This window comes from Microchirus variegatus, assembly GCF_963457635.1.
Source record: "Microchirus variegatus genome assembly, chromosome: 1".
Lineage (NCBI taxonomy): Eukaryota > Metazoa > Chordata > Actinopteri > Pleuronectiformes > Soleidae > Microchirus > Microchirus variegatus.
Window position 1 is genome coordinate 17,282,811 of NC_139802.1, and position 13,292 is coordinate 17,296,102.

At 40.3% G+C, this 13,292-nt stretch overlaps 1 protein-coding gene across 2 annotated transcripts in view; it reads right to left on the reverse strand.

Moving 5' to 3' along the window:
- The window catches only part of grik2 (glutamate receptor, ionotropic, kainate 2), a gene marked incomplete at both ends in the record, with an annotated part of 185,142 nt that overhangs the window by 38,355 nt on the left and 133,495 nt on the right, over positions 1 to 13,292 (reverse strand). For both annotated transcript variants that reach the window (XM_083900835.1, XM_083900836.1), the window contains 3 exons: positions 3,793 to 3,911; positions 10,353 to 10,576; positions 12,578 to 12,784. In XM_083900835.1, coding sequence (XP_083756961.1) covers positions 3,793 to 3,911; positions 10,353 to 10,576; positions 12,578 to 12,784 — 550 coding nt within the window. The remainder of the gene's footprint in view (positions 1 to 3,792; positions 3,912 to 10,352; positions 10,577 to 12,577; positions 12,785 to 13,292) is intronic.

A 13,292-nucleotide genomic window follows, 5' to 3' on the forward strand; every position in this document is an offset into this window, starting at 1 on the left:
TTCTCAGTTCACCAAGTGATGTCGAGAAAGCTGAAACAAGATGGGGGGAGGGATACATCAGGTATCCTACATTCTCCTTTTGAGTCATGAAAAACAGATTAATACAGTAAAGCCTGTAACTTTATGTTACTGGCATTGAGAGTGGTCAATTTGATTCATAAAAAGGTGAATGTATTTACAGGTAAAGATAACAGGGCAATTGCATTACTCAAAATATATGTTTTTCAAAGGAGTTTGAAAGTGCCAAACGTTGTGCAAATAGTGGAAGAACAGGGACAAACTCTGTCACAATAGAGTTAACCTATTAACTATTGTATGTCATAAGAGTACAACAACGGTCCAATAATAAAGTTTGTGATAGCTGCATTGTGGCATATCCTATTACACTACTATTACTTTATACATGTCAAATACTAAGTAATACTATCTTATACATGTCTGATCCAGTGACGTCCAATGACCACACCTGTCATTACAGCTTGGTCAAGTTTTTAAAATTTAAAAAGCGTGAAGCAGAATGCTAATTTCTGTACCATGTGCTTTATATCTGTGTAAAACCCCTGGGACCAAATGCATAAAATAGAGTGTCTGTATAATTCATGGCAACACTGTATGCTCAAAGAAAAATATCTCCATACTCATCAGATTGTGCCTGTGCCGCATTCTCAGATAGACAGACATTGATGTTGAAATGGCTTTAAACATCCATTTACATATTGGCACTTTTGCCATCTCCACTTCTCATTAGATCCGTCAGTGAGAGAATTGTCAAAAAAGGAAGTGCAATTTTGGGGATTTTGTTGCAATGAGGGTCTCCAACAGTACCAGAACAGCTGTCATATCGGTCATACTGACAGTCCTAACTGTTGAGCACAATGTGGATTTTCATAGCATTTCCACATAGCTGTAAACCATCAATGCTGTGAAAGGTTTACCATCACTGGTAAATGTCTGATCACAGGTGATTTATTTTCCATAATTTGCAGGAAAGTTACAGTAATTCAATTATTCGTGTATGATTGATAATAACTTAACTTAGTCTCTGCCAAACTTCTCATAATACTTCTCCTTTACACTTCACAAACTCTGTAATAACGTCCTTTGTCTCAAAAATCAGACATCATGTACGCCTCTGTGAGAATGTCAGGGTAATCACCACTGTTGTGCCAAAAATAATCATCCACTAGAAACTGATTGCTGTTCAATTTGAATCATGTTAATTACAGTCTAGCTTCCAAATATAAACAAGCATGTGGCGATATAACACATAGGCTTCTACTCATATAAACACACCAGAAACAATAGCATTCCTCGTAACCACGTACGCTAGATGCTGTGTCTGATTATGTTCTAAACTGCATTCACTTTAAACAATTCACTTACAAGAAACATTAAAGTTTAACAAAGATAACATTTACCATTCCCAGGGAACATAAAGTTGAGTTGTAACAGTTTGATCCAGATAAAAGCAGCCGTAGACAAAAATAACTGAGGAAATCATTAGAAAATATGACTTTAAGAGGCTACACATTTTACCAGCAATGGGTTTCTGGCAGATGATTATTTTTGTTAGGCACAACACCTGTCAACACTGTTTAGGCGTCAAGTTTTGGCTTTTTTATGCAACCTATGAATCCATATAAATTGTAGATTAGATTCTCAGTATTGTTGAATTCCACTACCATTATTACCCTATCATTAACCGGCATGCATTGCTTGATATTTATGTCTCTGATCATGTGTTTATTATTTATTTTTAGTGTTGGCTCGTTCAGCCTTTAAAACTGTTTTTGTTCAGCATGGAGCTGTTTATTTTTTCTCTGCTCAGATATCCATTGCAAGTCTGAGGTGACCCAAGATGAATTTAAGCATTTGGCAGAGCTCTAATTTCAAATGAAGGTCTTGTGTGATTGAAACATCCCTTGATATCAGAGGACACTCAAATTGCCAAGCAAAGTCTTCTACAAGGAACATAACAATGGCATTCAATGTCTATGGTGTCACTTAAATCAAAAGTTACTAATTTTTATTTCTAAAATCATTGTTTAAACTCTCATTAGCCCCTAGTGGCAGCAACAAAGTCACACAGGATAACTACTAGCCACCTACTTTGTCCATTCATCAAATCACACCCAAAAAACAACAAAATTAAGTGAACAGGAATGAATACAAACACATTCATTTGTGCTCTTAGAAGTGGAGTCTGCTTGTACTGTGTCAGTCCCATGGCAAGCTACTAAATGCAGGATGGTTCAAACGTTTTACCAGTGTCTTTGGGCTTCTTATCCTGTTTCACCGCAGACACCAGAACAGGAAAGACAAGCAACCCACATAGAGAACGGAGTCCAACCCAAACAGAGCCTGGTTGGGGCTGACTGTCATGTACCCAAGGTAACGTCATGACCAAACAGCATGTCACACAGTTTTCTGGGGGGCGGTGCTAGCCACCAGGCAGGGGAGCCTCTCTACAGTGTAGACCAGCATGGTGCCATGCAGACACTGTGTGTTCCTAGAGTATTATCCCTGCACAACCCTTTGGCCCTCAGCCACATCTTCTCAACTCTTTGGGTTTGCTTTTTTTCTAAACAGTCCTACATTATTATACATTATGCAACTGCTAACTAAAGACATTCACATAAGTCTTCAGATCCCTATTAGTTAAACACATTTTATGTTCAATTCGTTTGGGTGATTTTTTTGGTGTGAGGTCACTGTCACTAACCCGCCAGGCATCATATATTTTCATATATTTTCAGACATAATTTAAATCATACCTGTATCTCTAGAACAGGGTCTCTCACTCCTGGTCCTGCGGAGCCAGTGTCCTGCATGTTTCAGTTTCCCTTCTCAAACACACTCGATTCAAATGGTCAGCTCGTCAGTAAGCTCTGCTGAAGCCTGGTAACAAGCCGTTCATTTGAATCAGGTGTGTTGGAGCAGGGAAACGCCCAGGACCAGGAGTGAGAAACCCTGCTCTAGAGTCCAATAAATAAAACTATGCTAAGTAGCTACTTGGAGCATATTAGTAAGCATGCATTGGAAGTAAGTGATAGCATGTTGGCATGCCAACAAGAGAAGTTATCAGCCACAGGAAGACTAAGATACTGTATGTACTGTATCAGTGTTTCCCAACCCTGGTGGTCAGGGAACACTGCCCTGCATGTTTTAGATGTTGCCCTGCTCCAACACACCTGATTCAAACGGTCAGCTCTTCATCAAGCTCTGCAGAAGCCTGATAAATTAGCCATTCATTTTAATCAGGTGTGTTGGCGAAGGGCAGTGTTCCCACGAGGAGCAGGGTTAGGAAACTGCTCGGGAAACTATGTGGATGAAAGGGTCACTTCAACCTGCGAAACGTCTTTTTGTTTCGGTCTAAAGATGATAACTAGTTGAGAAGATATGGCATTAGTTTGGCAGAGGGAAATGAAACCAAACAGGCAGGGCAGGCAGCTAAAATCCCATTCTCATTCAATCTCAACCATCTGATTCCTCTCAGGTATTCTGGGGGGTGGGGGGGTGGTGGCACACTTACCTGTTCAAATGGCTGTAAAAAGATGGGGGAAAGGTGTGTGAAGAGGGGGGGAAGGAATACAGAGAAACATGCACAATCACCATTCACTGATCATCACATCTCTCAAATCCCACTCATTCCATCCTGCTGGACACTATTAGTCTAGCTACATGCACAGAGGCCCCCATGCATGGTCACGGGCCAGGTCAAAGAGCAAGGTTGACCCCCAGCAAAATCGTGGGACTTGTGCTAGAAAAAAGGGGGCAGGCAGAGGCGTCTACCTTGCTGCATGAGAGCTCCAACTCCGAACCAGAAACTATTTAGCAGGGTGAAATTGTTTTCCACTACATCCGAGTCAGGGTTGCAAGGGTGGGGGTTATACCACTCGTAGGGACTAAACCTGTGACAGTTAACAGAGAACACACACACACACACACATATGTAATTTTACTGCAGTTGAACAAAGTCGGAGCATTTAAATAGATGAGACCGTTCTACCTGGGGAGACAAGGGAGAGAAAACACAGTTTAGTAGTTAGTCATACCCAGTGATACAGTACGAGAGACTCTGGAAAGCACAAGTGAGAGCACAATAATCACAATAACACTGATTTCCCTTTGTGTACTTGCAGATTACTGTGTTGTTAATTCCATTAGTCAATTAGGAGTTTATTACTTGAATTACTATGAGATGATTATGATTTTTAGTGAATGCCCTGTTAAGTCAAAATAAAGACTTGAGGACGACTACTCATGGGCTCTTCAATTTGCATAACATACAATAAGAGGGGAGTGGGCTCAAGTTAATCATCTCTCATATTCCAAAAGTGGCTCTTCATGTGGGCGTGCTCATATCAAAGGCAGCTCCCTCAGTAATTTCATCTATGGGCTATGAAAATAACTCCATTGTCAGATGAGAAAAGAAACTAATAATCCCTGTAATCTCTGAAAAGCATTAATATTCAGCAGATCATTCTTGTCATGCCCACGCCAGCCCTTGCACTCCCTCACACTCCATGCACTTCTCATGCAGAGAGATTTTCCATTTATTCATGTTAAATAAAAGTGACATTACATTAGTAAAGGTTGATTGGTCTACAATTAAGCATCCTGACCTGATTTGGTTTGTGCTGGGGGAACCAGGGACATATCTTGACTCAAGCTGTTTAACAGACACCACAGTTTGACTAATCAAATTGCAATGCATAATGTAGACTTGTCTCAGTGTGGGCCTTTTTACTGTGCTGGAAGTCAAGAATGATCACCTCAAGTGGATGGGACATCTGCATGGAGGATCATACCAATGAAGCTGCTGCACTGCTGCGTTTTTGATCCATTGTCCTCTGAGTAAAATACAGTAGTTCCATGTTGCATACTGTAAGACATGACTCTACATGAAGATGTATGTCTGTATTGATAATATGACAGCACCATAACTGCCCCTTGTCATTGACTAATGGGCTTCACCATGGTAATGTGGTTAGTGGTGTCTCTTTTTCTATCCCCACAACACTCTAGGAGGATATTGTGCAGCGCAAGTGCGGGACCTCTGAATGTGTCCTGACGACTGCTTCAACAGAATCCTTGGCCTTAAGTCAATCCATCTGCTCACTCAATGTGCCCAACATTTGCTTTCTTGTCAATTCGCAGCTCCAAATTGAGTTCAACTGAACTGCTGCCTCACAGCACCACGCTCAACTGTCTTTGCACAGAGATCTGAATGATTTGACTGATTGCTATATAGTATTTTGGTTCATTCTACCCTAAATATAATATCTATTCACGGTTAAGGTAAACAGCACCACCAGCAACAAATAATCTGTGCAGCACAATATTTCCATTATTTGCATTTTAAATAGGATACTCCCAGGTTAAATTGTTCTCAAATTGTTATTTCGCGACAATTTGTAAAAGTTTGAATACTTTTATGTTATAGGTAATATATATATATATTAATGTGTGATTTCCAGCTTAATATATTGCCAATTAATATTCCTCAGAATTTAGTTTTAAGCACTGTATGAGAATGCTGATTCTTAATCCTGTTAAATGTTGTTTCATAATTTCCTTTTAGTTTTAAAATGAAAAGAAACATTATTTTTTGCAGTGCTTGCTCCACTGTATCCATCTGTAAAAGTCAACCACTCACCATGAACAAGCATGAGGACAGTTATCAAAGCAGTGCTGGATCATGGGAGAGGCTGCTTGGACTGATGCTGCTGCTGCTGGTTGGCTCAGGGAATGCTAAACCAGCAGCTTAACCTGTCTCTTATAGTAGCTGTGTGCCTGGTCTGTTTTCTGTCAGTTTGATCCAATTACACTGCCCTTACATTATCTCGGGTCATCTGTGCTCCAGGCAGAAACTTAGAGCAAGGTCAGTGCAGAGATAAGTATATGGGGTGAAAAAAAGGCAAGGATTTCAGCAGCAGTGCAGAAACAATGTGAGTTCTTTTCTAATCTTTTTACAAGGGCAGGGTCATCCTGCACACATTTCAGTGACAACACACAGGATAACACCAATGTCAAAACGGATGAACAGAGAGGGTCAGAATGGTTCCTTTGCATCCGCTTGTCACAGGATTTTAGGTCACAAATTATGGATGGCATTTTGTGGTTGTTGTAATATTTCTTTTTGTAGCATTGCTGGCTGTTCACTTGAAACAACAATGCAGGGAGGTGGATACAGACTCTGAGGTCTCTGTGTTTGTTTCCAGTGCGTCATGGTTTCAATTATTGCTGTTCGTGAATCAGAATAAATGCCAGGCATAATGAACCTTCTCTTTAAAGTTATCAGGTAACATTATGCATCACAAAGCTGGAACCCGAACTTGGATTACTTTTAGTTTCACTTGTCTCTGGGTTACATTTCTGCACCTTTACTTTGCTGCCTATAGTGTTTATATTACTATATAATAATTATTTATTTTGTCTGCAGTATGTTCGACACAAAAACAAACCCTTCCTTCACATGTCTTCATTAAGAGAATGTGGTCATTGTGATCTATGCAGTCTTCTTGGTCTGGCTGATGCACAAAAGATGTTCTATGGCGTTATTGCTGTCACCTAGCAACACAACTGCAACTGGATGTCATACAGATCACTAACATACATACTATAACATAATTATTCAGAAGTTCTTCAGATATTTTGTAGTTTTTGGCCACCATTTTCAAAACGAATGATTGGTGCACTTTGGCCACTGAGATAGGTAAAGTCCACCCTCTGTATCTTCATTCGCTCGGGAGAGGAGTGGAGGCATTTGCTGCTTCCAAATGGGTGAGTTGAGTGGTGGTGCCGTGATGCAGTCAACCTTTAAATGCAGCCTCCAATTAAGGAAGTGGCCCTAGAACTGAGACACAGCTACAGTGTGGAAAACCCGCTATGCACAATTTTAAATATTTAATGTATCTTTTTATTCATCTCACGTTTAAGAAAATTTACAAAATGTATATTTACTTAAGAGCCAATACCTAATTTGTGTTCATGTGTACAGATCCAGTGCATTCCACTACAAGGCTCGGGATTGGAAACTTTAATCCACATGATGAGGGACCTGCCTTTACTATGAGCACACACAAAGGAGTTTTCCTTCAACACTAAGGAAAGTCAAATTTAATTTGATGCAATGAGCAATGCAGTCAACAGTTTTATTATTATTGTGATGTGTAAGGAATGAAAGGGAATAGTCTGGGACCATTTAAAGTCTTCCTCTGATTCTCACATGTCAAAAGAAAATTCACTTCATGTGTATAATGTGGGGCATCAGTAATCAGGTGATGATGCAAAGGCCTCGGCAGACGCAAAGTAATGCATTGCAGTGTGTTTTCCAACAATTTCATCACCTGTGCCAAAGGTAGGGGCAGTACTGAGGTTTGTCATAAGAAGAAAGATAAAGGTAATGAAGAGCTGGCAACATTAGCAGTTACAATATTACATGCGAGTGAAAATTGCCTACATCATGGCTCTGACTGTAGTGTTACGTTTGTCACTGCTTGGATTAGTCGCCGTCAGTTTCTCATTCATGCAAACAGTCAGTCACACAGTACAGCACAAACACAAGCATACAGAGATAACATGTGTAATGTGTATGCACACAAACACATACACACAGATTTATGTACATATATACATAAACATACATATATACAAATATGTTTTTATTATAAATGCACGGTACAACTAAACTTTTTAGGTGTTGTCTCTAAGAATTGGATCTAAATAGTGTGCTCTGACAACCTCAAGTGATATGAGTTTGACTTTGTATTGTAGAAATGACACATGTGAACAGATAGTGAGAGAACTGCACCTCTCCACCGAAAAAAGGATTCATTGTAGAAGTTCACTGAATGAATTATGACCTTCATCAGGATCAAAGCCACACGTAGTGTGCCGTTTTTCCAGTGCCAGTGAATTTGGAATCAGCCAGGTCAGGTCTTAGATGAATGTGTCAACATCTAAAATCAAACTCTAACCCTAACACACTCATTATAGAAGTGACATATAAAAACATATTTAGTGACACTTCTTGCCATTAGACCTTTTGTAACATCACTTCCTCTAGCAGGGGATCCCAAACTTTCCAGCCTGTGTCCCCATCACAACAGGCCGAAAGACTCATAACCATCATCCCAAAGGGCATTAAACACTAAATGTTTCCTGAGTTGTTTTAAATGACCTTCTGCAACTGCTGTCATTCAATCTCTCATAATCCACTGAGGATCATTTGGGGAGAGCAAAGCTAAGGCTGATGACTTTACAAATAAGTAAAAATCTAAAGAATATGTACATAATGCTTTCTCAGTAGAAAGATGTGACCTCCACATTTCTGTTCACAATACATAATGTCCCTTTAGACCTCTCATTTTATGAACTTTTATGCGAATTATATGTGCTACGATCTACAGCAGAAACATGCAACTGTAGCCCAGCATGCATTTGTGTATACAGGAGAAAAGAAGGATTAAGGTGAGGGGGGAAATGTATACACTTACCCAAACATGTACTTATTGTGATACTAAAAACAGATAGGTGCATATTCTGAGCCAACTTAGATGACAGTTGCTGCTTTTTATCCTTTTTGTGTGATCATATCGCCAGTAACATCGCAAAATATGTTAGTGTTAACGATAAAACTGACGGGTCACGGCTACAAGCAAGCCGCAGGCTCCCAAAAGTTTTAGAGTCAACACAAAATCTTTCTTTCACTTTTCTTCTCCTTCACCATGCTTCAAACAGCTGCCAACATCAGGAAGCACCAGAACAAGAAAGTAAGTCTTTAAAAACTTTTGGCCTGGTCTTATCAACTGAAAGGATTTTTGTCTGAGCCAAGATGTAAAAAGAAATCACACATTTGAAGGCAGAGGTGCAATTTTAATTCAAGTACCTTATTTTACAAGAAGCTTCTATTATGAATCACCAGAATGCTCCACCTATTCTTTTTTGACAACCAGCATCACTTTTCATGACTGGAGCTTTCCAAACAAAAAAAAATCTCAAAAGAAACACCACAGTGCAACTCCAAATGAGTTCTAGCACCTTAGCAATATCTGCAGTATTACCTCCATGTGTTCAGTTTCTCCTGAACACGGGCAGCACCATTTGAAGTTGGGTGGCAGTGATTAACTGCAGTGGGAGGCCTGAAATTACAGGTTGTTGCACCACTTATGAATGAGCTTTGCCACAGCCCTTCAATGCAATGCACACCAACTGCACAAAATAAGGGTTTAGGTAAAGGTTACCTTTTCCTTTTTCTTCTACCAGTCAAGACAGAAGGCCATTCACTTTGTGTCTGGTTCTGTCAAAGCTTCCTTTCTGTTGAAAGACAGATTTTTCACTAGACTGTCGCCAAGTGCTTGCTCATTGTGTTCCTTTTGGTTTTCTATAATAATTGTAAGGTCTCGACTTTTCTATGTTAAGTGCCTTGAGATAATGTATGCTATCTTGCTATGGAAATAAAATTGAATTGAATTTGATGCTTTGAAACTGTGCCACAGTGCTATGTGGAAGGATACATATTCATGGACAACAGAGAAGGTTATCCAAGAGAAAGAGTATAGACAATATTGTCATTCTAAGCAGAGGTTGCAGGCACAGACTCTTGTTCCGTGTCTAATCTATTGAGGTGTGTACCTGACAGGGTTTTCGCTTAATGGAGACTGTGAACCACAATATGCAGGCAGTAAACGTGATAAACCATATCTCTCAGTCACAGTTGTGTTTGAAACAAGGTGAAGGGGAAAAAAAGAGAGGAGAAAAGACACAATGAAACTCTGGGACACTGAGGACAGTGAGGGAAAGGTGGGAGAAGGGCAGCAGCCTTTCACATCAAGCTGGACATGTCCCACACATTCCTTTCACACACATATCCAAACTGCCACTCTCTCAGGCACATGCACACCACCCTAAAAATGGCTGATAACTCTACAACTTCTGTGCCCAAGGTCTCTATTCCTGTGTGCACGTGTCTGTGTGTCCTGGGGTTTCTGTACTTGAGTGATATCTATCTGAGTCAAAACAAGCCTCGCGTTACCTAGCAGCCATGCCGAGCTAGAAACGAGATACTCTGCTTGCATAATTGGTTCTTTATCAATGCCCGATGGTCTTCATGGTTTAACTACATGTAATATATCAAAAGACAGAGTCATTAAATATGAGCTTTGATACATGATGACTGATTAGTATTCACATTGTGTTGACTAGTAAGCTCCCATTATGTGCTCAGGATGCATCCTGTAATTACAGAGATTAGCCTGCTGTTAGTCAGATGGGCGAGGCTGAGCAATGGCCGCTTAGCATGTGTCTTACTGTGTGTGAAGCAGTGATCACTGGGAGTGACATGTTACCTGGCTATGACAAACAGCACACAACTGACACCCAAGTAAGCCAGCAGAATATACATCCAGATATCAGGCGAGAGAGGGTTGAGGAAGGAGAAGACTCCGGGGTTGGTTCCGTTGGGCTTGCGGTACAGTATACTTATACCCAGCGTCATGAAGGGCTTGGAGAAGTCGATAACCTTCTCGCGCGCGTATGTGATGGCAAGGGGAGCCACTGCCAGATCAGCTCTCTGTCAACATCAAACATAAAAAAGGGAAGATGGATAGGCTGTAAGTCACAAGAACAGGAAGCATTTAAGGGCAATCAAATTAAGAAAACAGGGTTTTTACACAAAAGACAGTCTGCCCTTTATATAAGGCACTCAGCAAGAAATTTAAAGCACTCTCTCTTTACATCCATCAAGTACACACTCGCTACTAAACTGCTATTAAACCCTTTTTCCCTGTTTGAGGGCTGAATCTTTCATTTCTTTTCTTTACCTGCTTTGAATGGTTGGCAGCTGCCTGTCACAGCACTTTACTTTATATAATGCAGCAAGAGATGTGGACAGGTCGTCAATGCTTTGGAGGATCAGCAAAAAAAAAAGAATATAAGTTCTCCTTATATAACCTTTGTGCCTTATCTACAGTTATAGGGAATGTAGTAAAAAGTGAATAACATGAATACAAATCATCTTTATTAGTTATATTTGGAGCTAAACTTTTGATTATAAGAGCACAGTCTTGGCCACTGCATTCGTTATTATGTGTAAAGGTCTGTTACATGGTTTATTGAAATGATCAAATTCTCATAGATACAACACTTTTGTCAGTATCTCATGAGTGCCATACGTAACTTGATGATGAGTTGACCGAGCTCAGTGCTCACAACCTACATGAAAGTTGTGCTTTTATTATTTAGACTAGTCTAACATAACCCACACAGAAAAGCCACATCGGCATCATTACTGTGCTTAGAGCATTTTAAAGACAAAAGGTACTTTTGTCAAATTCCTCTGATTCGTTTCCAACTTGTTCAGCATTTTCTCTGTAACAGAACTTCTTCTCTGTGAGTCCATATCCCCCCCCCCCCAGTCCTCTGAGGCCTTGTCTACTGCAATAACCATCTGTCCAAGTCAAGCCTGTCTAAGCAAGAAGTGGGACAAACCCAGGCTGAACATCATCTCGCGGGATTGGGCCCCTCACCCATGAAAAGACTGTCACAACCACCAATCACTGCACTGATCAAGAGCAGAAGCAGACGACAGGACTTGACCTCTTGTGGGTGCTGCTTCTAATGGGGTCAGGTATTGACTATTGGGCATGCAGCAGCTGCTATATTTTTCTGTCCATGCAGTTTATCCTAACTGGGACTTTGTCGGCTGTAATGATCTACACTGTGAGCAGATTGTGTGAGCTTGTGTGTGTTTTAATAAGCTCTGTAGGGGAAACAAGTCACAACAGAATCTATGCTTGCCTCGCATCACTGTACTTTTAAATGGTGCTAGTTGTTACCTTCCCCTTTCTTCTTTCTCTTTCACTTTCTTTTCCCTGTGGTGGGCTGTAGTGTAATACTTCCATTCTCTCCAAACCATTTCCAACTATAAATCTGGATGGCACAAGATGCTGATACGACATTTTACACAGTTTAAACAAGCAATGAAACTTTCACCAAAACAAAGACTTTGCACATGTAACTAGTAACTGCTTCATCGCTTCAACAAAGTATCTTAAAGTACAAACTCTAATGAGAAGAAAGTTGTTGGTCTGTTATCATTTTCACTAAAACACACCGGCAGCTGTTTTGGTAATTTATTCAACAGCAGTTGTTACAGTGCAATATTTCCGTGATTTAGTGATGACAGTGATTGCATATCAAAATATGTTATTTTCATTAGTTTAATTAGTTCTGTCATCATTCCTCCCAGTGATATATGTTAAAATCTATTGTTTCAAGCTAATATCTATATATATATATATTAGATATAGTTTTACAGACTGAAAACAAATAAAGCTATCAGCAGTGCCATATTTTGGCTACATTCCTGTGCATTTCTGCCTTCAGTGTTGCTTTGGTCCCAAATTCCATGATTCTATAATCAAAGCATATTATTCATAAGTAAAAGAACCATTGGCCAAGACTATAAAAATGACTGCCCTATAAACTGGAATGAAGGTTAAAGAGAACATTTGACTCTTTACTGATATTACAATTATGCTCTGTACTTAACAATCATGTTTTAAAGACTCACATGGTCCATTAGCTCTTTGACTATCCCATTCCACTGGCCTGTGTTTTCATCCGGGACTCCGTATTTCCCATCTTCCACCAGACGAACCTCGTAAGTAAAGCCAAGGATGTTGGCCAGCTCTCTCAGCAGGTCTATACAGTAGCCCTCAAAGCGGTCGTTCCCATACAGTGGCTTGTCAGACTTCTTGAACATCACATATGGCTCCTCCTGTTGAAGTAGAAGAGAGGTGATGAGTCTCTGCAGCACTTTGTATCTTTTTTGTTTCAAGATAAGACCCTATCTGAGAGGGTGTCTGATTTGGAAGATAGTCTTGAGAGCCATGTGAGCCCAAGCACACACTGGGCTTGTCTTTGTAAAACATGTGTAAAGCTGCTGTGTGTATGTGCTTGCCAGCAGTCTCAGTCCTGTGATGCAAGGTAGGGTGGGTGCAAAGTGAAGCATGACCATAATAAGAGATAATCCCACATATCAATGACTTTGTGCTCCATTTAGGATCAGCAGGCTGGCCTTGTGCCCAGGCCCAGCATTCAGGACACCTCATGCTTTGTCAATAAGATAAGAGATACTGATAGATGGACACAGAAGGAGCCAGCACAGCATCCCTGTTAACACAAACAGCTGGGGAGACTGTTAATGTCTTCTTTCAGGAGGGAGCAAGAGCTAGTATTTCTCCCTCCCGCCTACCGAGCATCACCTGCACCATTTCCTTCTCTCT